The 27,931-nt window shown below is 41.1% G+C and overlaps 1 protein-coding gene across 2 annotated transcripts in view; it reads right to left on the reverse strand.

The window, feature by feature from the left end:
• Nucleotides 1-379: 379 nt before the first annotated feature.
• LOC137648697 (venom carboxylesterase-6-like) overlaps nucleotides 380-27,931 on the reverse strand; it is a 105,518-nt gene continuing 77,966 nt past the window's right edge. For both annotated transcript variants that reach the window (XM_068381730.1, XM_068381731.1), the window contains exons 8-12: nucleotides 19,842-20,017; nucleotides 18,450-18,594; nucleotides 18,033-18,162; nucleotides 5,968-6,082; nucleotides 380-850 (exon numbers count right to left, since the gene is read on the reverse strand). In XM_068381730.1, coding sequence (XP_068237831.1) covers nucleotides 602-850; nucleotides 5,968-6,082; nucleotides 18,033-18,162; nucleotides 18,450-18,594; nucleotides 19,842-20,017 — 815 coding nt within the window. In that variant the 3' untranslated portion in view covers nucleotides 380-601. The remainder of the gene's footprint in view (nucleotides 851-5,967; nucleotides 6,083-18,032; nucleotides 18,163-18,449; nucleotides 18,595-19,841; nucleotides 20,018-27,931) is intronic.

Genomic DNA, 27,931 nt, shown 5'->3' on the forward strand with positions numbered 1-27,931 from the left:
TAGTTCGAGGTAAGTACTCTTTGTTGGAACAAATCACAAATTTTAGGTAATTTGTATTTTTCCTAACAGTACTTACCTAAAACTACTTTCGGGTAATGGCCCTCCCATCCTGCCCCGAGTATCTTCTGGAGTTCGAGGAGGACTTAAAACATAAGCTTACTGGATATCAAGCATGGCCACGCGCGTGACCTGGGTCGTACCTGGGCGAGTATCCTTACGCCCTTGAGAGGCAGCGGAGAGGGGGGCAACTACGCAAAATTCTTGGTCGGTGATTGAGAGATCCCAGACTCTGCTAAGAAAGTAGTTCGAGGTAAGTACTGTTAGGAAAAATATAAATTACTTAAAATGTGTGATTTTTCAAAACAAATATAGTATAAAATAAGGTACAGTAATTTAATATTTGTAACTCTTTGATACAATAATGTTCTTTAGCAGGTCATATGATAATACCTTTGAACCATACAATACTTTTTGTCCTCTTGAGACATTAATGAATGTGTAAGTTTCAAGATATTTCGGGTAAATAGATAACATCTCCAATTGGTGAAAAAGGAATAATATGTATTTTCTTAGTTTCTGTTTGCTACATTATGATGAACAGTTATATATCAAGAATTTGCTCAATTTTATTTTGAACCTTTCTAAGGCCTAGCAGGCGATACTGATTCTCTGGAAGTAGCCAGTTTGAGTATCCATTGTTCCTACTTCCTACTCTTCCAATTGGTGCAGGGGTTTCATAGCAAGAGGTGAATCTTGGTGGGACTTGGAAAAATGGTGGCCTGATGGAGAATCTTTCAGGATAGAGGATTTGGTTTCGTTCCAAAGGAAGGTTTTGCCAGAACCTCAGGATCTGAAAAAAAAACAAAAATTACGGCATGTGACGAGAGTGTGTGCTATAAAAGTTTGCTTTACTGTACTTTGAATAGTCCAAGTCCATTTACATCCAAATCTTGAGAAATCCCTTACAGTAAAGTGGTGGTGGTGTCATTACTAAGGAACTTTGCGCTGTCCCTTTGGCCAGTAGCTTCAGTTACTTTTTAGTGTTAAATACTATACTGCTATTTCCTCATTCTAACCACTTTTGAATTCCCTTTATAATACAACAGCATTATTTTTCCTACACAAATACAAACCATTGTCCTTTATTAAGAGCATGAATTTGGTGAAGCTTCAAGTGGCTGTTTAAACTTTTAGCCAGGTGCAACTTTCACTTTTTATTTCGGATGCAGTACAATGTACTTCTCTGCTGCCTCATAATCTGGCTGTTTAAATAAAATTTGCTTTCTTTTTTGTTAAATTGTGCTGGCAGAGCAGTGTTTGGGGAATATTAAAGGAAGAAGACACACATGAACTAGTTTCCTGGATAAACAACAGATATGAGTTCTCTGTGCATACCTACTGTTATACACTACATAGTGTCTGTCTGTCTGTCTGTCTGTCTGTCTGTCTGTCTGTCTCTGTCTGTCTGTCTCTGTCTGTCTGTCTGTCTCTCTCTCTCTCTCTCTCTCTCTCTCTCTCTCTCTCTCTCTCTCTCAAGCAGCTCTTTTAGGAGGACGATACTCCAAAATCAAACCTTTGTTCTCTGGTCTAGGGTAGTGCAATAGCCTTTGTACCCTGTCTAGGGTTATACGTAGTTCTCTTTCTTGAAAGTACACTTGGGCACACTATTCTATCACATTTCTCTTTCTCCTGTTATTTGCAAGTTGTTCCGTAACCGAAATACAAACCACACTATTTACATAGGGTATTACTTTCGGCATAGCTGAAATGGCGAGCCATTAGACTTTTAATGAGGGTTAACTACCCCCCTCGCTACTTAGCAGGGGGTAGGGGAGGGGTAGCTAGCTACCCCTCCCCCCCTCACACACAGGTGAACTGACTCACTTCGCTTTTGGCTCGGACGACGAACGGATGTCTCCGTTCCCGTCCTCACATGGCAGCCATTTATTTTGTCTTTACTTAATTGCTTACTTTTCTGGTACTCATATATATATGTAAACATATTTTTATGTTTATGTATATATTTGAGTATAGAAATCAGTAAGTTTCCTTTTCAGTGTTCGTGCTGTGTGTGTGTGCACGATATCACCGTGTAGCCGCCAGCAGTCAGGCCACTACGATGTAATTTCATGGGGTGCGATCTCTTCCTTGGTCCTAAGGTCGGCTCCTTCCACGGGCGCTGTGGGGAGTCGTCATCGCGGGACTTATTATTTTGTTTCTCCTCTCTCCTCTTTTCCTACGGGGAAGGTGGGGTTCAACGTAGGAACGAGAGTGTAGTTCGACTACGGTCTCTCTCTCTCTCTCTCTCTGGAGGTCGTTCACCCTTTTACTACGTTTTCTACATACTACGATAGCTCCTTCGTTTGGGGTTGGAGTTGCTATGCAGTACTTTTTATCTCAATTATATTTTTATTATAAAATCTAATTGTATTTGTTATCTTTTCAGCTTTTTAGAACTTTTCCCTTCGGGCTTTTCGTAATTACTTTTAGTGAACATTCTTTAATGAATTGCATAATTATAACTGTTATAATTCTGTTTTTGTTACAGTTCTCGCCCTTCCCCCTTCCCGTGAGTGTAGGTGGGGTTGAGGGCTCTTGCCTGTTTTGTAATTCTTGTGTTCTTTTTCCTCGGGTTTCCTCTTCGGAGTCTTCCCGGGGGAATGAATGTTAACTAATTACTTTTTATTTTCACAGTTAACGATCTGTTTTTCCGTTTGCCTAATGTGACAACGAAGCAGAGCTGTTTTGTTGGGACTCGGGGGGAATTGGCTGTTGCTGCCTCCTCTATAGGACTTTGTCAGGGGCGTGTCTCCTTCTCCTGGAAGTTCTCCCGAGACAACCAACAGCTCTTCAGTTCAACTTAGAACACTCGGGAGGTTCGCCTCCTTGGGTGGGTAACTTCCCTTCCGAGGGAGGTCCCCTGCCCAGGTTTGAGTTTCTTTCCCTTTCGGGGGGAAACTTCTCTTACCATTAATCATTATATGTTCCTGGTCCTCCGGCGGTTTTGCTCTTGGTGCTGAGCGACCGCTTTTGTAACCTTGCTCAAGGGGCTGAGCGGTTACATTCTCGGACCATAGTTTTTATGCGACTATGCTCTTGGTGCTGAGCGGTCTCACCTGTAGCTACGCTCAAGGGGCTGAGCAGCTGCAGGAGCGCCTCTTCGGAGGTTGGCTCCTAAGTCACTGGCTGACCCTTCGGCCCTATGGGCTCCATCTTCAGTCTCTTCTACGAAGTGTTCCTCTCTCGTTCGCGAGAGAGGACACACATAGAGACTCCTCCTCGGAGGACTCCTTCTGCTATTGTTGCTGAAGGATCAGTCCCCTTCGGAGGGCAGCTGAGCCCTACGGTCTCTCCTGCGAGTGTTTCTTCCCCGGGGGGGAAAGTTCACCACAGAGACTCCTCTTCGGAGGTCTTCTTCTGCTGTTGTTGCTGAGGGCTCAGTCCCCTTCGGGGCAGCTGATGCCACGGTCTCTCCTGCAAGTGCTTCTCCCCCTTGGGGGGAGTTCACTCCAGAGACTCCTCTTCGGAGGTCTGATGATGGTGCTCCTGCCTGTGGTCGTCTTCATCTTCTCCTCCCCGCAGAGGATCCTCCTGCCAGACCTTCTCCTGGACGCAGATGCGCAGTGGGCGCCGACGTACCTCTTTTCCAACGAGCACCGGTCCCTTCGGGGCAAAAGGGCTTACTCCACAATGTGGGTAAGTCCCTTAAGTGCCAGGTTTTTTCCTGTGCGCCCATGTTTTTCAGTAGCTCGCTTGCGCTCTCCTGCTGTGTTCCAGACTTCTCTCCTGCGATCTCCTATAGCCGAGTCTCGCCGTAGATCTCCTGATCGCTAGCGCTCTCCTGCGCCTCTGAGACCTGTGCGCCAGCTCTCTTCAGCTCGCCAGCGCACTTCTGGATGCCCTTTTCCTGCTACGCGCCTTGTGCACCAACGGTCTCCTGTACGCCCACGATCGCCTGCGCGCCCTTTTCTAATGTGCGCAATGCGCGCCAACGTTCGCCCTCGCGCCCACGATCTTTGGATCTAGGCACAGGCAAGGCGATTGTTCCTTCTTTTTACAGCCACGATCGCCTGCGCGCCCTTTCCTGATGTGCGCAAAGCGCACCAGCGTACTCCACGAGCTTCCTGATGTGGGTGGAGGCGAAAGAGATGATTCCTTCACCTCCTCGCCGACGATCTCCTGTGCTTTAGATTTGAACGAGTCTCTGAGCGCCCGCTCGCCCACGGGCGTTCGCTATTATGCGCAACCTCACCATCTGGTTCTGCCCCCCGCTGATATCTTCTGGCCGCGCAACAGCGCTCCATCGATCTCCTACGCGCCAGTGATCTCCTAGCGATCGCGTGCGATTCTTCGCCTGCCCGCTAGCGTTTTCAACGCACCCACGCTTCAGATTGCCGTACGCGGCCACGCGTTGGCTCTCCTGTACGAGCCAGCCTTCCTTAGTCTCTTCACTTCTTTCCAAAACTTCTTCTTATTCTCTTCATATGACTGACCCAATCCCTGACCCCACCTCAGGTCACTCAGGTCAGCTGCCCTCTTTGCCTCGCGTACCGTGCGCTTTACTTCCACATTTTTCTCTCTATATTTTTCATACTTCTCTATACTATTAATCTGCAGCCATTCTTCAAAAGCCCTCTTTTTCTCTTCCACTTTTACCTTCACTCCATTCCACCATTCACTGCCCTTCCTCATGGTGCCTCCAACAACCTTCTTGCCACACACATCACTTGCAATCCCAACAAAATTTTCTTTTACTAACTACCACTCCTCCTCTCAATTACCAGTTTCTCTTACTCTCACCTCGTCATATGCCATTTTCAACCTTTCCTGATATTTACTTTTTACCCCTGGGTTTTATTAGCTCTTCAACCCTCACTAGCTCCCTTTTACATCCACCTACTCTATTCCCCCACTCTTATGCTACAACTAATTTTCCTTCCACCAAAAAATGATCAGACATACCCTTAGCCATACCCCTAAACATGTGCACATCTTTCAATCTTCCAAACATTCTTTTAGTTATCAACACAAAATCCATTAATGCTTTTTCTACTACTCTTCCATTTGCCACTCTTACCCATGTATTCTTGTTTTTATCTTTCTTTTTGAAAAAGCTAGCACTTATTACCATCTCTTGTTCAACACACATATCTACCAGTCTCTCACCACTCTCATTTTCACCTGGTACGCCATACTTCCTAATGAAACCTTCTACCTCTCCAGTGCCCACTCTAGCATTTAAGTCACCCATGACACTACATAATTCCTTCTACCCAGTCCTTCTACACACCTAGTTAATTCATTACTAGTTACCAAGTAAATATCTCTCAAGAACTAAGGCTCATAATAACCAGGTTAATACTGTACAAGACAACTTTCTCATAATACAGTAGTGTCTATTGTAATTGTAACTTGGCAATTTCCAGGAAGGCAGTAGTCTGATCAGTGCACCTTATACTGTGCACTGTAGACAGTACTTAGAGGTCTTAGCAGTATACCATTGGGCTTTCAATCTTTTACTATACCTGTTCTCGCTTCCCTTCTTCCATCTTGCCATCCCACATCTTGAATTTTACTGTAGGCTACAGTACTTAGGCGTGCAACTGCATGTTTTTCTCCCAGTGACACCTTGGTGCTGGATGGTTTCCCCAGTCACAGCACTGGGCCATATGGCCCGAATACATATCGGTAATATCGATACGAACTCTGTGCAGACTATGAACACAAGAGCTGGGGAGCTGTAAAACACTAGGGTTTTGGAGAAGACTGCTTAAGCAGTAAGATCTGTACTTGGATTTATATAAGAATAGCCTAGAAGTTAAAGCTCATTTCAAACAACTGATTGCAAAGAGAATATTTTTTGTATGAACACTAATGTAAAATTGCATAGTTATATTTCTCTGTTTTACTCCTAAGTGATCTTTTCTGCATAGATTGCTTATAAAAAAACAACAGATAGTGTCTTACCCCATCTCTGTCATAATTCGTAAGGAAAGGATAAGTTGCAATTGCTAAATATCGAAGACACGTAGGACTTGCAGCCACCCATGCAAATCCCAATGACCCATTAGGTGTTGGGAATCTGTAACAAAGATTTTACTGTTACACCACTGTAAACAATTCAATACTGTACTGATTTAGTCATGATGATGACATATCTATAGTACAAAACATGCTACTGGATGACTGTGTTACATAGTTGTGTTCAACATGGTAACGCAATTAATGTACAAAGAATAAAAAAATGTCCTGAATTTACAGGGTTATTCCGTACCATTATTGAGCACAGACAGGGTATCTAAAAATGGCTGTATCAGCAATCAGTCTTGGCAAAATATATACACCCTACAAGGATTTTCTCACCCAAAAATCATATGAGATTTTGGATAAGGCCATATTTTCACCTGTTTATGGATTGCTAGTATTGCACCAGAATGTGCTCAACCTACAGTAATCGATCGCAATGAACTGAAGTACACAGTTATCAAATAAATATATTTGTATTATATGACCAACCTTTTGTTTGAAATTAAAATTTGGAGATGAGGAACAGTTATTATCCCTAGTCCTATACATTTCTTAATTCAGGCAAAGAGCAAGCAAAGCAACCTCTTGCCAACAACCTAAATTTAAAAGTCTAATTGTTAATTTTTTCTGCTTGATGAATCCAATGCAACATTTAATAAATAAATTAAATTAATGGGGACCTCTTTCCCTTTCCTATCTACTACCCATTACCACAAATTCCTTCACAAGTGGGAACATAGTAGAAATGAACCCTTTTGTATTGACAGAAAATTAAAAAGAAGCCCCTTTCTGAACCCAGGGGTAAGAATTACTTAAACTTTTGAAAGACTGTATGATGCATATCCAAGAATTTTTCCTTTATTTAACTACACAATACTATTCAGTGGACTTTCTTGAAATAGTATACTTGAAATTTTTTCCTCTAACTACTACACTATATCGTTCATTTGCTACAGAACAATTGGCAAGGGTAGAAGAGACTCTCTAGCTATTGTAAACAGCTCTTCTAGGATGACACTCCAAAATCAAACTGTTGTTCTCTAGACTTCAGTAATGCCATAGCCTCTGTACCATGGTCTTCCACTACCTTGGTTTAGAGTTCTCTTACTTGAGGGTACACTTGGGTACACTATCTGTTTATTTCCTTTCCTCGCTGGTCTATTTTCCCTGTTAGAGCTCTAGAGCTTGTAGCATCCTGCTTTTCCAACTATAGTTGTAGCTTAGGTAATAATAATAATAATAATAATACTGTAATAACAAAAAACTGCAACTCGAAACTTTACCTAATTCTGCCACCTCTGTGGTATCAAAATGCTAATTCAAGTAACAACTACACATGACTCATCCTTATTGATTACAGAACATTCTTCACCATTATCGGACTAAAAAAAAAAAAAAAAAAAAAAGTCGACTTCATTTTTTGGGAGGAGAGAATTATTCATCCTGAAATTTAAAAAGAGGGGTTACAGGGCATATTTAATTCTACAAAGAAATTGTAAAACCAATTCTTTCCTTTACAAATAAAAGTTAGAAAATCTTACACCCTCAATGATCTAGTCTCCAACTAAAATCAGAAACAATTCTTGAAACATTTAATGGTTTCTTAATCTTCAATCCATAGCATCATTGTTACTAGAATATGTGATTTTAGAATTGAATATCATGCCCAAAAATTTAACTTCCTTTGCTTTAGGTAAAATAAGGCCTTTAAAAGTTAAAATGGCTACTACTAAAGTATAGCTACATCTATAATCTTTTTTTTTTTCAAGCTGGCACTTACTTGCTTCTGATTGGCTGGACCTCAGTTTGTCCAAATTCATCAGTTTCTGTACACACAATTATGATATAAAATTACTGCTACAGAGTGAGTTAACAGATGCTATTATGAATGTGATATAAATACTAATTAAATTAATTGTGTCAGCCAAACCTACATATTGACTTAGCGTAATTATTTATCAATAAATTTTGAATAAACATTGAAGCTGAAATCTTGGAATAATGTTCTAATTATAGAAATATCAATTTAATTTTTTCAAGCACTAATCACATAATTATTACTAAAATAACTATCAAACTTTTATAGCAAATTTAAAAAGCAAAATAACGATGAACATAAAAACATATAGAGTAATAAATAGATTTGTGTGGTATATAGGGTTATATCGAATGGAAGGAACATCCACTACAGTCACATTCATCCTCCCACACCACAAGATGCGTTTCTACATGCGTGCTTGAGGAACTGTTTTGCCTTCAAAAGACAATAGAGATTCTGTGAGTAACAATGAAGAAATTTTTAATGCCAGTGGCTGCCTTATGTCGGGCATTAAGGGCTGGGGTATTCAAAACTTCAAAGGTTATTATAAAACGGATTTTGAGCGATGCGAAAAATCTATTTTTGGGCGAGCTGGCCATGACGTCCTGATGGAAGGTTCCTTTAGTAGCTTCCCAAGGGTATATATGACTACTGTGATATTCCCAGAGAATCAAACCAAAGGTTCACAGAATTCTAACTTGTGGCGCGAGTAGGCTACCATTAAGATTTACTCTCAAGGGTATCGTATATAATCAGGGGACGTATTCTTGACACGCCACATGGCAATCTGCACCCCGAATAGCCTTTACGCTTCGAGGGGGATACGTGGCAGAATTAGAAGGGTAGCCGCATTAGAGGCTACCCTGGTTCCCCTACTACTATCGTATCACAACCGCGCCAACTCCCTCTGGCGGTCATTCCTTGTAGCGTTGAGCATGGTGCTACAGATACAGTAGTTCAGGGGGGGGGGGGCGACTGTGACGTTCTTTTCATAGAACAGAATGGTGGGTCCATCAGGACGTCATGGCCATCTCACCCAAAAATAGATTTTTCGCTTCGCTCAAAATCCGTTTTTTGGGCTCAAGCCATAGCCATGACGTCCTGATGGAAGCATACCAGAGAATTAATGTATCTGTGGATTTTCATCAGTGCCTTAACCTTGGGACAATATTTCTACGGCCAAAAGGGCCAATTGAGACAAATAACGTTACCGTTATCCGTCATTATCACTAAGCATAACAATGTTAGTGATTCCTGCCCCCTCCAGGGAAGAGTCATTTTTAGACATTAGAAAAGGGGCCTCAAGGTAGCATATATTGTATGAACAAACATAAGTATACACTGAGAATACAAACGTTCTCAAGGATTGTATATATTGTGGAACCAATATCACTGTCCCCATCCGTTGTTTGTAAGCATACAATGATATGAGAAATACTTACATGAGTAAGTCAAGGAACTCTGGCATCTTAAACATGCAATTGTCGGGTGAATTAGGACGCAACTGCATTTTAACCCTTTTACCCCCAGGCTCTTTGGAAATTTCCAACCCTTAACCCCCAAGGGGTGATTTTTTCCCCAGCACATTTTGCAGTATATTTTCTTTAAATTGCTCTAACAGCCTTAATTTTAGTCATAGAGAGGTCGGGTTGGTCTCATTCTCTTGGAAAATGCCTGAATTTTCTCAAAAAATTATCAAAAATATGAAAAAAAAATTTTTTATAGCATTTTTTCGCAAGGACGTACCGGTACGTCCATGGGGGTAAAGGGATGAGTTTTGTGAAACGTACCAGTACGTCCTTTGGGGGTAAAAGGGTTAATAGACATTTATTCCTAATAAATGACTACATGCTAAATGAATGTAGCATGATAAGAAAATTATACAAGAGACACACAGAAATTAATGTTCCCTTTTTTGAAAGGGGAAAAAATGATGAGTGCCACTCTCAGACTGAAGAAAAGCTCTTTAATAAGACTTCTTTTTATAATTTCTGTACATGAAATAGTCTAACAACACTGTACTATGTACACACGGCACTAGTGGTATCTGTATAATTTCACACCTGAGATTCTGAACAGATTTGGTGTTACCTTGGCAACACTTATTCAAAGGGAGGTCACACGAAAAATGCTGACCACTTCTCCTTTTAATTGATAGTCCCAATCAATTTACTGTTCATCGCAGAGCTAGACGACAGGGTCCAAAATACCACCTGCTGCCACCACATAATGCTTCAATCCATAGACTTGCTTAGCATAGTGTCTGTAAGACACTCTGGACAACCTCCGATCAGTAAATGAGCGAAGAGGCTCAAGTCCACACACTGGAAGGTTCAGTGATGAAGCAATTTTTCACGGATCTTTATCTGCAGGAGTACTGTCAGGATCCGCTCCGCGAATAAGGTAGGTGAGCTTCGCCCTCAGTTGTAGGGATAGTTTGATCCAAAGGTTTCTCCTGTAAAGAGCGGTTTCTCCTGAAGTCTGAAGTTCTATGAAGATAGACCTTAGACACTCTAGCAGACCTAGAGAGACATCTTCCTTCAGAGGGCAGATTCTCCAGGAACGCTCTTAGTTGGTAGGTCGTCCTTAGTGAGAGAGGTTGGATTGGGAAAGAGATGCAGTTCTCCCACTTAATGTGGCCCTCATCCCCAGATAGGGCCACTATTTCACTAACTCTAGCCCCAGAGGCTATAGTGAACTGAAAAATAACCTTTTAGGTTAGATCCTTGAGGGAACATCCTCATTGTTCACAGGTGAGGCATAATGTAGGACCTTGTCCAAAGACCATGAGATGGGCTTTGGTGGCGCTGCAGGCCTAAGCCTGCACATGTTTTCGGAATCGTATTAAAGATTTCATTCGTAAGATCCATTTAAAGGGCATATAGAAGAGGTCTAGTCGGGGCTGACTTGCACCTAGATATTGGTCCATGGATCCGGAGATCCAATCAAGTGACCTCTCTCGCAAAGTCGGCCATACTCTTGGTGCTTACTCAAGGGTTTATATGGGGACAGGGCCGAAGAACTAGACTTCTCATAGTATCCAAGGATACACTGCCTCCTTTCTCAAAGGCCATCGTGCTGTTGGCCGCCAGACCTTGATTATAGGGGTGGACAGAGAAGGACAGGCAGAAGATCATAAGATTCCTTTCGGTCCCTTTTGCTTTACAAAGCAACTTACTTTTCCCAAGAAGACTCGTATTGTCTTCTAGTTGACTAGACTTGTATTCTTCTAGGAATTCTATTTTGCCTTTTGAGATCCCGGTCTTTTTCACAACCGTTAGGGCAAGGAATTCATAAGATGAAGAGATCAGGTGTACTGTGATAAATCAAAGGCAGAGAACTTCCTGGATAATCCTAGGTGCATAACTAGGACCAGCCTCAGCCTCAGTTCCTTCATTACAGGGAACGGGGTGTTCTTGGGCTACCTGGGAGCCAACAGAGCCCCTCTTCCTTGGAAGGGTCTCAGCATGTAGAGGGCCTTCCGCAGGAGATTTGATGGGCTGAACAGGAATTTCTAAGTCCATCTCTTCTATTCTAGAGACATGATGTCTGTTACCTCCACTAGAGGATCCTCGTATGGGGCTATATATCAAGATAGTATCTTGATGACGCTCGTGATGAAGAGAACAATCTGCAGCTCGGGGACTTGTTCCCATCTGGGAAGGAATGGGTCTGCGTCCGTGTACCATTCCAACTCTATTGGGTTGAGCCCGAGAACAGCATCCGCTGTCACCTTGCGGATCATTTACAAAAGAGCTGCTGATAGGCACCCATTCCCTTAAGGAAGGGATGGCTAACATTCCCTAATGAAATGAGACGTCCCTTATCCTCGACAGTTTCGACGCCTCATTATCGCTTCGATGCCCCAGATCAGCCTGAGGAGGTCTGATCTGCGTGGAGAGAGTTTCTCTACCCATTACAGGGCTAATATGGCCTACGGGCCTGTGGCCTTTGGTCATTGTAGGGTAAGCGAAGAGGGAATGACCATCATTGGTCCTCTTAGATCTCTTCGAGCGTTTGATGTGTATCTTCTCCAGCCTCTTAACGCATCTTACAGCTGTGCACATAGCACTGGGTCTGTCATTATCGTGAACTGGAGAGAGTTCAAAACTCCTCCCTGTTAGCGTCACGGAATCCTAACTGATTACAATAGTCTCTTGACAGACCTTGCGATCTCCTTTTACATCCCCAAGGGAAAGGAGAGTTAAGGTGACCATAGGTTTCAATGATTTTTTAAAAACATTGAAGCCCCTGAGCTGGAGAGAATCGAGACTTCTTGAAGTTATTTTGCATCCCCGATGTTCCGGGGCCGGATCATCTCCATGGATGCTCACAGACAGTCGTTTTGGGTGCTGCCCACCCCAGCCTGTCGTCCAGGGCCATTGTTGCCTGAACTCTTTCTAGGCTTGGTTTCGCTTGACTGTGTCTGCTAAATTCCGTGAAGATCCTTGGACTGAATCTAGTCAGACGAGAATCTTGTCTAGGATATATGTTATCTTCTGTAACTTGGATTCTAGGTATGAGGGGAGGGGGTGACTGACTAGAATTTGCCAATAGACATCTTTCAGGTCTGGCCAGCCTGTCAACACCCCTTACTGAATAAGGTCCTTATGTTCAGAAGGATTAACATTCTGAACTTGCTGTTTTATTGGAACTTGTTAGGTGGCGCCAAGTCCAGAATGACTCAGAGTTTTCTCGAGTCCTTCAAGTGAACACCAAACAGCCTTCCTTAGAAATCTTTGGACTCTACTTTCCTTACCGCTAGTATGCTCTAGAGCTCTAAGGTATACCCTTCCAGGGGATTTGGAATGTAGGAAGAGTTGAGGAAAGGATGGTGGAGGTATGTCCATTTCCATTCTAGTCTCATCTTGGTTAGGCCTTGGACCCAAGGATCGAAGGTCCAGCGATCCAGAAGGAACTTTCCTCCTACCTGAAGCGTCTGTTTGCTTCGCATGATCAGAAGGTGTGCATATCTGACCGTCTGTGGAACAACGGTCATTGTTTAACATCCCAAGGAGAACTAAGAAACCTTTCCGTCCTCCTTTTAGGTCATACCTGACCGTTTGCCTATATCAGCTTCTCAATGTTTCACTGTAATAGGAGATTCCTTTCTATTGTATAAAGATTAGGATAAGTACGCTGGAAAAGAATAGGAGAGACACATACGTGTGAATCCTTCCAGCCAACTCGTGTGAATCCTTCCAGCCAACTGCTGCGGCCTTCCTAATTATTGATTCTAGGGCATCCCCTTTTAAGTAGGGCCCAATGGAAGATTCTAGCCCATAAGTAAAGAGTAGCGTAAACAACGCCTACATCCAGGGAATTAATAATAAGAATAAAAGAGGCTGATGAAGAGTCAGCGTAAGAAAAACGGGGGGAAGTGGATCCCCAAATCAGGTAGGTCTCAGCAAGAGATTGTGTTTAGAAGCACAGCGTACTGGAAAACCATTCTATTGTATGGTTATGTACCAAAGATTTCTGTCTGTGATATAGTCCTATATTACAGATGTACAAGGTATTGTATACACCTATACAACTGGCATATTACCGTCAAGGCTAGTACTTGGGGGTAAGTTAACTGGCACAGTACTTCAGTACCGATATGGCTAGCAGTTCTCCGGCATGTCAGTGAATTGTCGGCATCACACCACCCTAGCCAATATTCAATGTGACTGGGTAGTGGTGAAAACTATATGCATAGTCAGCAGCCCTCTGAATCATTGGCGACCTCCCGGGCTGTCGGCAGTCCGCCGGTTATCGGCGGGCTGCCGACAAAGGGATACCAACTCAGTTATTGACTGGGTGGTGACCAAGGGCACACACTGCTGGCTCTCGGCGGCGGAGTTAGATGTGACAGTTATTGGTAACATCTCTGCCTGGTGTTTGTCAGTCGGGGTTTCGAGTCCTGCTCAGACTCGTTAGTGCCGTTAGTGTCTGCAACCTTATCATCCTTGAGAGGTAAGGTTAGGGGGTTTGGGGGAGCTTTAAAACCTTTAAAAGGAACACTAAATTGCCAGTTACCGCAATGAATAAGTGAAATCTTCGGTCCAATTCCCATAGAGTTTCGTGTTTTTGCGAGATCGCAACTGAACCGTATTTTTGTTTCAGATAACTTCTGAAACCAAACCAACCGTAGTTCGACAGCTTGAGACTGCCATCGTGTATACACTGGCAGCGAGAGGGGGGGGGGGGGGGTACCCCCATCCTCACCTCCTCTCCTCGAACTAGAGTGGAGAAAGGAGGGATAGGGGACAGGATGTCTCACCTTTAGGAAGCTGTAATATAGGTAGGTATGGTTTCGGAGAGATTTTAGAAATCTCACACCCAAATGTGTAAATGTTAAGAGCTGTATACCAGATTCTATTAACTTGGGATTTTCGAGATCTTCGACAGTAAGGTCTAGCCTACTTACAGGTCGGAGGGTTTCAGACAGGGTTGGGGATTTTGAAATAATATTGCTGGGGGCATGAACCTGCATGTATAATGTTCGTGAAAATACTCACTCTTATAACTGCAGAAGACTGCGATGTATCATCTGGTGTCCTTCCTGTAAGGAAAGGAGAACAGAAATGAGTATTCAATTGATTATCACACTGATCAACAATTTGCAAAATTCATCTTTTGACAGAAATAGCTTAGGACAGAAAGCTATAAAGGGATAGTGGGAGACACATACCCGTGTATCCCCTGCGAGCCAATGCTGTTACCTCCCCTCGGTATTAAGATAAGGAGATTCCTCCAACTGGGGAATTCCAGGTAAAAAGGGGGTCGAACACCTAGGTGTAAGGAAGTGTACAAAGCACTGTCCCCCCTTATACTTAACACTTTGAGGTAAGGAGGACTGATTCACAATCAGATTATCAAAGGAATGCCATTCTTTCGATATAGGAGCGGTACCAGCAGAAGCTCGCACAAGGGATAAAAGACATATTTGTGCATCCCAACCCATCTATTTGCTCTGACCTCCCTTATAATATTAAATCAGGGAGTTTCCTGATCAGGGAAACTCAGGGATAAGGGCTCTCCCCTCTAAGGGTTAGAGGTGTCACACCACCAGCCCTTTACGAAATTTAATATTGTAGGGTAAATGGAAACTGATTTCAAATCAGAATATTTACGAAATATTATTCTATCAATACAGGATTGGGTTCAGCAAATACCTGGGCAGGAATACCCAAGATATATTGGAAATAACTACTAGTATAATATATACGTTAGTTTTCCATCTGCCGTATATACTATACTGTACTGCAAATATACTGACTACCTGTATAGACATATACTGTAGTTCAGCCGGCATATTGCCGGATTAGCTAGCTCTTGCCGGAACATCTAGCATGCTAGCAAAGCGAGAGAGAGAGAAAGCATGGAGTGAAGGCTATCTATTACTGTGTATGTATACAATAATAAATATAAAAGTCTAATTTTACTGCCTTTCTCCGAGAAGAAGGTTCAAATGGAAGGGGAGAATGTAACATTCAGGCTTCCATCTAGCCACAGTACTATTGCCGGCTTACCACTGTAGGCCAGCCTCCGGCAGCACTAGTATAGTCGGCATGCTACCAACTGAGTCAGTACCTATCTGTGCCGGTCTACTGCCGGCCAGAGCAACACGCCGACAACAGAAGTTGTGGGCAGCAGTTCAAGGGAGAACTGGAGAACCTTGGTGACAAAACGGACCTCCCACCCACAGCCGTCAGCTGAGGAGAGGGGGTCTGGCCGGCTCCGGCAACCCACCGGCAATGGTAAGGTTGCAGGACGCCGGCTCAGGAAAGACAATGGCTCAGCCATCATAAAAGAACAGAGGAGGGGGGGGGGTCCTATACGAGGTATGGGAGGGGCCGGCAATGTTGCCGGACCTACACACCTTGAAGAAACTCTGTTTCGGTACCGGCACAACCCCAAGCGGCAGGAGAATCTTCTATTCTCCAGCTTAGGAGGTGCTAATACAGTTAAGGGGACGGCAGTCCATGCCGTTCTTCTCAACAAGGGAGAATCAAAGTTCCAATGCCGGCGCCATCCTAGGCCACAAGAGAATACTACTCTACAGCCTAGGGTCTGCGAGCATAGGACTAGTCTACTAGACCACAGGGAGAAGGTGGCGGCATCATGCAACCACTTCAGGTGTAATCTAGGAAGGGCTAGCCTCCTATGCCAGCAGCTCAGCCGGCAGGGGAATGCAATCACCTCGCCGACCGACTGCCAACAAAAGACTAAATACTCTGAGGTTCTGATTGAATCCCAAAACTTGCTGTCTGCTGTTATGGGATGAGACAGAAAACTCTAGTCTAGCCATGCCTGAATTCGAAATTCAAGGCCAGCACAGAGAGTTGTAGCTTAAGGCTACTCTCAGAGGGAAGAGAGATTACCCATAAATCTCTATTCAAGACTAGTAACGGCTAATATAATTCCCGGAGATATCAATCTCCGGAAATGTCGAAAATATATGTTGTCTAGGTTGGGTTACCTAGGCAAGGTGAGATCTCGGTTACCTAAAATCACCAAAACTTTGACATATACGATCGACACAGAAAAAGGGAAAATTATGCATATAAATATCTTTACAATATAAAATGCCTAAATAGCTTTCATAATAAAAATTAATGCTATTTAAACCGGAAATGTCGTTCTGTTAACTAAATAACACATGCCCAATGAACGACGGCGCCTATGGCGACACCGGTGACCGGCGTAGATCCAAACACAATAATTACACTAATTTCATTGTGAGGCTGGAACTAAAATACATATTGTAAAGAATGAATACTCGACTTTCTAGAGGGAGAAAGAAGCCGTAGAAAGCATAAAGATTCCTAGAAATCAATCGAAAATGTCAGATCAACAGGGAACACCACTGTAGCGAGGTGCTACAAATAAAGGAATGACCGCCAGAGGGAGTTGGCGCGGTTGTGATACGATAGTAGTAGGGGAACCAGGGTAACCTCTAATGCGGCTACCCTTCTAATTCTGCCACGTATCCCCCTCAAAGCGTAAAGGGTATTTGGGGTGCAGATTGCCATGTGGCGTGTCAAGAATACGTCCCGATTATAAAAAATACCCTTGAGAGTAAATCTTAAGGGTACTCGCGCCAGAAGTTAGAATTCTGTGAAACCTTTGGTTTGATTCTCTAGGAATATCACTGTAGTCATATATACCCTTGGGAAGGTACTAAAGGAACCTTCCATCAGGACGTCATGGCTTGAGCCCAAAAAGGCCACAGTGAATGGGGGGCAGAATTGACAAATTCAACCTTTACGGTTATTAAATATAAATATAGTATAGAAAATAGTAGAACAGTAGCATGGCAATAACAAAGCAAACAGTTTGAGATAGCAGATGGTATTTAAAAAAGGGATAGGATCACTCGGTAGGAGAGAGCTGATCAAACTTTTCTTCTTCTTTGTTGAGGCTGTTCTTCCCACAAGACAATCCCAGCACCCATCTAGATTTTCTACTATCATTATGGTTTTTGAGCCTTTGATAACTTCAAAATTGTATGACATTAGACCTTTAAATATCATGACAATACCACTGATATATTATGCACTAAACAATGGTAGAATAAAAACATTAAAATTGATGCATCTCAAAATTTCTCCTTGTCTACAACTTCGGTGGAGTTGTTTATATTACTGTATTAAACAAAGTTTGTCACTCCTCTAAGAAATAATCTTTAACATATTTATTGAGTTCATGTAGTATTTACTTTTTTTGCTGCATATACTGAGGTGACGCTATGCGGTTTAATAATATATTCACAAATTTGAAAATGTGTCAACACAAAACTACTATATTTGGACAAACTAATTTTAGCCAATCAGCAGCTGCAAAAGGCGTGGTCTTGAGTACAGATATGCCAGCTTAGGAAAAATAAAGTTAGTGCATTGCAAAGCAAAAGTTTTAAAACCATGCTCAGCTCGCTCCTGATGGAATTAATCTAGTAATTTCTCTTCTCTGAAATATATCACAAACTCCACAGAGGATTATGAGTATTGAAATTGATAACTTATCAAAGGCAGTATATTAATCATATACAAGTTACATCTAAATGAAAGGTATGGCGAGGTAATGTTAGCCGTTTGACTAAACTTATATCAATAGCCAAAGCTTTTAAAGTAATCAAACTAAATTAAACTCTAAATTCTAGAATACTCTGTAAGAAAAGCATAGGTTTTTGGTCTCTTACCCAGTTGCTGCAAAGTTGGTCCAGAGTGTGACTATTAAATCACGTACACGTTTGTCATCTGGTTTCTCAGGCTGGGGGAAGTATGGACTATCAACAAATAAATACTGGAGGTCATCAGCATGGCTTACCCCTGGAATAAAAGATTTGTTTAATACTAAACATTGAAAAAAAATCCATATTATGGGAGTTTTCTTTGTGAAACACGGAAAAACCTGGACCTGAAATGTACTTTGAACATTCACTGAGGATACAAAATACTATACAGTTCAGTATGAATTAAAACTATAAATGAATAAACTAAATATTTCAGTAGACCATACTGCATTGTATATGGTTTACAATATTTGAATCTTCAATAAGTTGAAAAATATTTTTAAAAATTCTTTCATATTGTATCTTTCTCTACTGCATACTTACATTTTTTTCCAGTGGTTGAGTCATAAAGATCTAATATGCTATTTTGGCCTCTGTGCTTAAGTTCATAAACAAATACGTACGAAGTGGCAGAATGTTGGGCAGCGACCTCATCTTGGGTTACTTTTGCACTTGCGTCACTCATCATCTAATGTGAAGACAAAAAGTTAATATGAATTAAAAAACCAAAATTTCAATAATACGTTGTGTAGCATTTGTTCCTATTTATCATTTATTACTGTACCTATTACCTTGTGCAGTCATGGAGTCTTTTGAAAACATTTAATATACAAAAAAATAAAAGTCACGGAATGATGAGCAATGCCTGTAGAATATATCGTATATTTCCACGTTTAAAAGAACCTTTAAATCCTAAAATTCACCCATGAAAATTAGGGGTTGACTTGTACAACTGATATTACTATCACTTCTTGAATTCCAAGTGATTTTTATTGGTAGGCTATCCTAGGCCTCGGTACAAAAACTAATGATACAGGTGACCAAACCGTATTCATGATAAATAGTCTACTTGAGGAAATATTCCATATCAATAATGAAATCAACTTTTATCTATGCAAGTCCAGTTGAGAAAATTTTAACAGGAGTTATAGTAGCGTTCTCAGCAACCTTTATCCTTCTCTTTCTGTAATCGTTTGATAATTTTAATGGTAGTGTTAGAGACGGTAGTACAGTAATAACATTTAGATTGGCATAACATTCATTTTCAATGAAAATACATCATGATTCAAATTCTCCTCAATCTTTCTCCAATCCCCCACCACCATCTCTGTTATATCAAATGTTCTAGGGGTAGCACAATTCTTCATTTCCTTGCCTGCTTGTATAAATTTTAATCTAAAATTACCCTCGTACTTTCTTATTTTTGCTGGTGGTTCCATAATTGATGTGGATACAAGTTCATATGAAATCAAACTGACTTCGAACTGAATTTAGGAAAAATAATTTGGAAATGGAATGTACAATTATTGTTTATACCAGTTTAGAACAACCAGAAGACTGTAAAATTATCATGCTGTCATTAATAGTAGTTACTTATTGTTGACCAAACGCAAACAAAATGACTAATAAAATACTGTACCTGTAAGTATATCCTCTTCAATAACAGATCTTAGTATTATTAGTTATTACTTGGATGTGTAAATGCATTCGTTTGTTCGATAGGATTGGCAATGAACAAGTAAACAAAATATTGGTTTCTGTTGTAGGCGGAGTGTTTAGGTAAAACGTTATATAAAATCACCTTTATTTTATTTATTTTGAATTTCTAAGAATATAATAACTTAAAATAATATTAGTAACATCATCATTACATAATCAATAATTGGTAGATAACTGTTGCTGCAAAAGCTAACCTATACACAATCTCAATCTTACCTGGACTGTTTGCTCTGCCAAGTCCATTGATATCTTCCTGTTTCCAAGATAGAAATGATAAATACTCTGGGCAACTTGTGTAGCAAAATTTTCATTTTCGAGATACAACATTGCAGGCGCCACCCTTTGGAAGTCTTCAACAACAGCATCGGCCATGGATTTGTTAAGCAATAAAGCTGGAAAACAACACTTATTCTTTGAAAAAAATCACAGTAATTTAACTGTTAATCATGTCAAAGAACATAATCATACTAGTCATGGAAATATATAAAGTTGGTATACAGTAAACAAATTTCTATTGGGTGACAGTACATTATAATATTTCAAGCTCATTAATTAAATGGAGCCAGAATTTCAATGTGCATTATTTAGAAACTGAATATAAACACGTATCTCTAGGTGTATTTTAATGAGTATACAAACTAAATCTCAAATAATGCAAGCCCAACAATTTTGGCTAAAAGTAGAAGACATCCTAGAGATTTCCTACAGCCAATGAAGAAAAATTTAAGGACACTGCTTTCAGTTATGTTGTATGTACTCGATTAATGCTCAAACTGTTTGGTTGAATTGTAAGGTCATTCTTTATTCTAAAAATATTCAGTAGTAAACTAGACAGTATTAACAGCAAAACTGGATGTCTGTAAAGGCCTGTCCACACTATTGGGCATGCCTAATGAAGTGATACCAGACCAGGTAACACCAACTCACAAACTAGGAGAGTGAGCGGCAGGCCCGAAAGTGACATCCGAAGCAAAAAATGATGGCCGTACATTAACAGGCAGCTGCTTGTGAATGACCTTGAATGAAAAACAAGATATTCTCTACTAGTAAACTCAAGCAAGTCAAGGGCTAAGATGCATGACGTTTACATCTCAAAATAATGGTGCTTGGGTGACCTTTCTTTCCTTAGTGATGGTGTCTTAAGATAGCACATAAGAGATGACAGTACAAGAAAAGTTTCTGAATTGTACATAAACTATTTTGAATGATTAAAACTCATTAAAAAATAATTCAATTCAAGGCAGATGCTGCACACGATTTTGCTTGTTCATTATCTTATCAAAACACACACACACACACACACACACTCTCTCTCTCTCTCTCTCTCTCTCTCTCTCTCTCTCTCTCTCTCTCTCTCTCTCTCTCATCCCCAAACATGCACACATAATTCAAGATTCTCAAGCAATTTCTCCTATGGCCAATTATAGTAGTTTGTAGAATTAGTTTTCTCATTACTGGTAGAGGTGTTTGTTTGAGTGCATTCACTTTTATTGGTTTGATTTGTTACTCAAATTATGATTAACCAATTTTTGTAAATTTACATTAAATCGAATATGACGGTACCCTTGTGTTAGGGTATTAGTTAGAAAAACTTTATATATCACAATGGATTTTTTTTTATAAAAGACAGAAAACTTTACAGAAATAAGGTTGGCAGAAATAATCAAGTTTTTAAGTGTTGTGTAGGATACATTATAAAATAAGGTAGCTTATAGATTATTTTTATTTCCTTATTTTCTTTCCTCATGGGGCTATTTTTCCCTGTTGGAGCCCTTGGGCTTATAGCATCCTGCTTTCCCAACTAGAGTTGTAGCTTTGCTAGTAATAATAATAATAATAATAATAATAATAATGTCTATAAGGTTGCTCTTGGCTAGAATTCACTTGTTTTTGTGATTTGAGTACCTCCTAGTGTTATCATCCTTGAGAATTTATTATATTATAACACTGGTGTCTGCTGTCTTATCTTTGCCCTTCAGTCTTTGCCAGCTGAATGAGTAGAGATTGTGGATTACATTCCATCTGGTAGCACTGTTTATTGCTAGATCCTTGCCTGTGGTTTTCCTACTTCTGAAGTCATCAGTCCTCAATCTCATTATTCACTAGGATTTAATAAAAAAATATAAGCTAAAAATCAATAGGCAAAGGAAAGTGTATTTGGGCATAATCTTAAACAAGAGAGTTTAAGATCTATGTACTCCCTTCGGTTGAAGGGGTTATCCTTGCATAGTGTGTCAGCTCCACCATATTGACCAATTTTATCCAAGATTTTGTCTTTGGTCTATGAGTTGTATTGTTTTAGTTATCATTATTGTTAAGTTTGATTTCAAGGATGATGATGCTTTGTTATTTGCTTTTAATTCTTATTCTGCTTGGAGATAGTGTAGTATTGAGGAAAATCCGAGATCAATACGTCATAGACTTTACTAATTTTGTCTAATGTATCGCAACATAAGCGAACTGCAAGGCAATATTAAAGACCTTGCAGTTGCCTCCAGACAGTATGATATTCTATTATACTCAGATACTTTGGTTCCTCAAATGAGACACTCTTTTGAGCTGCCCATTGAAAGTTTGAAAAATCCAATAAATTTGAAATGCGATGCCATTCCTAGGGCAAGGGGAATATTAAGACTGAGTACCCTGCTTCTCATAAGTCTTGCTATGAATGTGGATGTCATGGGATTCAGGTCTTAAAATTCTGTGACAGACATATAATCACTTCTATCGGAATCCAAACGTGGATGATTCTATCTGCGATTGTCTTCTTCACATTATCGCTTAGATATAAGATGATAGAAAGGCCTCTTTTGTGTTTTTTGTGATTTCAATGCTTATCATAGGGAGTGGTTAAATCTAATTCGTTATCTCCTACTTAAGGGACCCAGCCGGTATGCCAATATATGGGGGTATAGGAAGAAAAACACAAAATCCTGAAAAAAATTCACTGAGCTTTGTATGGCAATGGAGAATGCGTATACAAAATATTTTGTCAAAATTCCTCTTACTTTCATAGTTACACGGTAATTAATAAAAGTAACTCGAACCAGAAACATGGTTCCCTACAAGAAAATGCAGTATTTCTTCTGTTATTGTAAATTTTGATAATTATCACATTTTAATATAAAAAAAATTGTGAGCAATGACATCTGAATATTCCATGAGTCACAAGACGATGTATTACACGGTAATTACACCCTTCGGCCATCAGTCCTAGAACAAACCTCAGAGAGAGTGCACGTTTGAGTTTGACCTTTGACATTAACTCTTCTTTTACGTATGTTTTTCTCTGTTTCGGCAAGAATTTTATCATGCCAAAGAGGAAAAGACAATTTCAATATCTCGCTAACATAAGGAAGAAGAAAATTTGCTCTAATATGAGATCAGAAGTGGTAATGTCGGCAAAATTAGTGGAGTTAGTGAAGGAGAGAGATGAAGAAGGATCAACCGTCTCGCCTAAAGAAGCAAGATATTGAGCAAAGGGATCTTTATTTATGATTAAAATATGATGAATAACTTTGTTTTGGTTTATTAATATCCAAATTGGATCATAAAATTCATAATAATCATGATTTATTAACACTGTCTTTGTAAAAATAGAAAGAAAAACTTTGAACGCCCGTATCTCTATGCTATACTTATTGACCTTAAAATTCTATCTTCTAAGTTTTAAAGATATAGCATTGAAATTTGGTATATAACTTAGAAAGACATTATAAAACAATCAAATGTTGCCATTTTCTCCATAATTTTTTTCCCCTGATTTTTAGGGTTTACTTTTTTACCATAATGAAAAAATTCATATCTAGCAAAAAAAATGACTTTAAGAACGAACCTCTTCATTTCATTGGAGGTGTGCATTAGGTCTATATAGGGTAGTAATCCAACGTTTGATTATCAATTATCAAAGGAGGAGATAGAACTTGAAAAACACTAATTTTCAGTATAAATCGCCCTAGCGTCGCAAAACCAATGGTCAGAGGCAAAAATCCTATGCAGTTTGGAGATGCCCTAAGTCATCTTATTAAGTGGTATGAATGTCTAAGTCCTGTCCTTAAAAAACAGCATAAGCCGGCCGGCCCTCTTAAGAGCATTAGATTTTGCCTCTGAATCAGGCTGTGATTAAATCATAAGTGAAGCTATTCACAGGTCTGGTTACTGTTTGAACTTAGTATACACTGAGCCCCACTGGTGTTATAAACCTCCCCTGGTGTTATAACAAGTAAGGTTGGTTTTTTGGTTCTCCAGTTGGGACGTCTCATCATACCTTGATTTCCATTAATAATTAAGACTGAGCAGCATGTCTGTGATGTGTTATATTCTTTGAAGATACTGTACTGTATATATAAAACTTCAAGCAAACTAGAATAGCAATTTGAGTGATCTTTTGTATTTGAATTGGGTCCCAATTGTAAAAACTGATAAGCCTGTTGTCCTCTTGCACAAGATTCTGGTCAACATAATGGAGAGGCTCACCCTTCTCATGTATCAAAATATCTAGTGAAAAACAAAACCTGGTTTGGAAGGGTTGTGGTGGCCTATTGGAAACAGGCCGGATCGGGGTTCCAGTCACGCTCAAGCTTGATAGTTTCTTGTAGTGTCTGCAAGCTACCATCCTTTTAAGCTAAGGATGGGGGTTTGGAGGAGCTTTTAGGTCTACCTGCAGAGTCATCAGTAGCCATTCCCTATTGCTCCCTGGTTCTAGCTAAAGTGGAGAGGGGGCTTAGGCGCTAATCATAGGACATAGTCCTGCTATCTGAGGCATTGTCAGTGTCCCCTCTACCATTCATGAGCAAACTTTAATGGTAACAGATTATATTTGCCTTGGAATAACTACACTCAGCTAAGAGCTGTTACTCGGGGGGATGCTTAAACTGAAAAAAAAAAAAAATTTTGACCATAAAAGAAACCCTTTCGGGTACAATCTACGAACTTGAATGAAGGGCCACTCCTAAATCTGCCCTCTCTGGTGTAGACTTAGCAGTTCCTCTTTTAATTAAACCAAATGGCTCTATCCCTCACTGACCAAAACAAAAGGCAAACCTTTTAGCTGATGTCTTTGACAGTAAGCAGAGTAATTAAAAACTTAATTTTCCTTATTCCTGTTTTCCTGAGGCTAAACTAACGTTTAGCTTTTTAATCTCATGAAATTAAAACACTCTTTCTGGGCTCAGACCTGTGCCGCCCAGTGAAAAGAAGAAAATTTGCTCTAATATGAGATCAGAAGTGGTAATGTCGGCAAAATTAGTGGAGTTAGTGAAGAAGAGAGATGATGAAGGATCGACCGTCTCGCCTAAAGAAGCAAGATATTGAGCAAAGGGATCTTTATTTATGATTAAAATATGATGAATAACTTTGTTTTGGTTTATTAATATCCAAATTTCTAAGGTAAAAACTTGCTATGAATTTACCAGAGAAAAAATAGTCTAGGAATGCTAGGTTGAACCCAGCTCGCTCACCTAATAAGGTGTCGGTATAATTAACTGGGGCGTGATAATTAATCACAACCAGAGGTCTCGCACCATTTAGATATCTCCTCTCAATATCCCCGTACAGCGAGGTGCCGTTCAAGACCTAGCACCGTCTACTACCAACAGTCCAACCCATGCCAGTGACTACACTCCTTTAATAGCACTCGCGTTAAGAAGTTCACTTATTTCGGTGTGTGCTTTTTTCCCGGATTTACCCAGGATTATATCATGATGTCGGAATTACTGTCACTCCGTCGAAGTTAAGTACCAGATCTATGAGTTTTGAGTTTTTGGAGGTAGCTTTGCCCTTAGTTGTTATTTTATCACAGTTTTTAATTTTCACTGTTCGCGGCTCCGCTTCGGGACCGCCATGGCGGCTGGCTACCTCCTCTCTCTCTCGTTCTTAACGCTTTACAATTAATCCTCCATACTGATTGTTTTTCGTTTTGAACCTTCTGGGTAATTCACGGTTCACACCCCGTGTTATTTTAATTTGTTATGGTATTTCATTATCCTGTTAATTATGATACAGTTGTTTTGGTACTACAGTATCATGGTACTACGGTATCACAGTTCATGTTAGGTTGGCATGCCTGCTCGCCTTCCGGCGCTGCTAGTTTTTTATGTTTCCACGTTATTAGGTTTTCATAAACGATAAATTACATTATATTTACGACTAGTAGTTGCTTTAGTTAGAGTGGGACTCTCGCGAGACAGTTTGTTTTTATATTTTTATGTCGGCACCTCACCGACTTTGTGTTATGTTGCCCCCCCCTGCCAGCTCGGTCCTTCCCGCGCTGGAAGGTTATACTCTCCCTGCCTCTCGCTTGCGTCCTTCTCTTTCTATATTATTCGCATGCTTTCCTACTCATTATATTTTATACCATATCAATTATATTATAGTATATTATATTACATTATATTATTTTGTCTTTCAGTTTTGATCATTCATATGTCGTGGTTATTCGACCAGGTTGGTACGCCTGGTCTCTCTGTCCACGTGATAGCCTCCCCCCGCCTACATCCCCACTTCAGGGATGCCTCTCGCTCTTCGAGCCTTGGAGTCAGCTGTTTCGTTTCGCGGGTCGAGTCCTCTCGTACCCTCTCACCCTTCCCCCCCCCTCCCCGGGGATATCGCCTGGCTCCTTCACAAACGTTTAAGAGGCTATATGTTATAGTATCCACCGTAGCCGTTTTCTCCCCGCCGCCCCGATTGGCCATCGGTCGGCGGGAGGGATTTCTGCTATGGTTTGGGTTCCATGTCTTATATACACATATTATTCCTGGATGCTACCTCTCGGTTCTGCACCTCACGGACCTATTATGGGATCCCTCCCTCCGTGTGGCGTCCGCACTTCACGGACCCCACTCGATGTTAATAATTTTATCAACGAGATCCCCGGTCATAGCTTCCGGACCTAGTTATTTTGTCGAGTTTTGGTTAAGGTTCTGAGCCCGTCGGTGAGTCTATGACTCGCGGCAACCCTTCCCCTTAGTCCCGCCTACCCCGGTAGGTTAATATGAGCCCCGGGCTCTCTCAGTTGTCTCTCCGGAGCCAACGTATATCCCTAACCATTTAACGATTAATCTTATATATATACAGTATATATTTTCTTTTACTCGACTGTTCCCCCTCACATGATCATTGTTACGGATTGACTTATTCTGTTATCTATTAAGCTGTTACATATTAAGTGCTTTATCGCCTTACAGCTTAAGATTAGTTTACCCACTGCTATAGCGGTGTACATTAGCTCCCGCAGCTCCCGGGCTCCTCTAGCTTTATCGCCCATACGGCTTAAGAATGTGTTACCCACTACTATAACAGTGTAGTTTAAGCTCCCGGAGCCCCCGGGCTCCTCTAACTTTATCGCCCTTACGGCTTAAGAATGTTTTACCCACTGCTATAACAGTGTAGTTTAAGCTCCCGGAGCCCCCGGGCTCCTCTAACTTTATCGCCCTTACGGCTTAAGAATATTTTACCCACTGCTATAACAGTGTAGTTTAAGCTCCCGGAGCCCCCGGGCTCCTCTAACTTTATCGCCCTTACGGCTTAAGAATATTTTACCCACTGCTATAACAGTGTAGTTTAAGCTCCCGGAGCCCCCGGGCTCCTCTTGCTTACCTACGGGATACTTATGTATCATTATTTTACAGACAGTACGCTGTGCGAAGACAGCCTGTTCGGCGGCCCTTCACCAACCCTGTGGCCACGACGTTTGTCGGTCACACGCTCACTGTGCTATCCTGGTGGATGGACTGGCCGTCTGGCACCCAGACAATTGTCGTTTGCTATAAGCTGGCCTCCACGCTCACCTCAGACTCGGTAAGTGGAATTACGGTTAATCTTAGACTTACATTGTCTTAACCTCTGTCATTTTTGGTGGCCTTATTTTGAAAAGAGATTCATAAACTTTCTTATTTTATCTCTCTTGTGGAAACCACTTACCTTCAGTAATAATCTATTCTCCTTCAGAGCTCCCAGCCGGCTAAGACCTCAGCCCTGGCGACCCTCAAGGTCTGGATCGGCGGGTTCGCCCGCAATGTAAAGGCGAAACAGCCTTACATTCTCTCGGAGGAATGGTGTTATCTCATCTACCCCAATGCCAAGACATCGGCTGCGGTCCCAAAGGATGTGGCGGACCCCATTATCGAGAAGATAGAGTCCCTGCTCTTAGCCCCGGGCCAGGAGGAGACAGGCGGGACTATTACTGAAGACGTCGCTACCCTCAACTTAGACATAGAACCAATGGCTCTTGACGAACCAAACATAGGTAGTGAGGTAGGTGAGGCAGGTGGGTCCCGGGCTAAGATTCCTCTCCTTAGCCTGACTTT

Source organism: Palaemon carinicauda, chromosome 10 (genome assembly GCF_036898095.1).
Source record: "Palaemon carinicauda isolate YSFRI2023 chromosome 10, ASM3689809v2, whole genome shotgun sequence".
In the NCBI taxonomy this organism is placed as follows: Eukaryota; Metazoa; Arthropoda; class Malacostraca; order Decapoda; family Palaemonidae; genus Palaemon; species Palaemon carinicauda.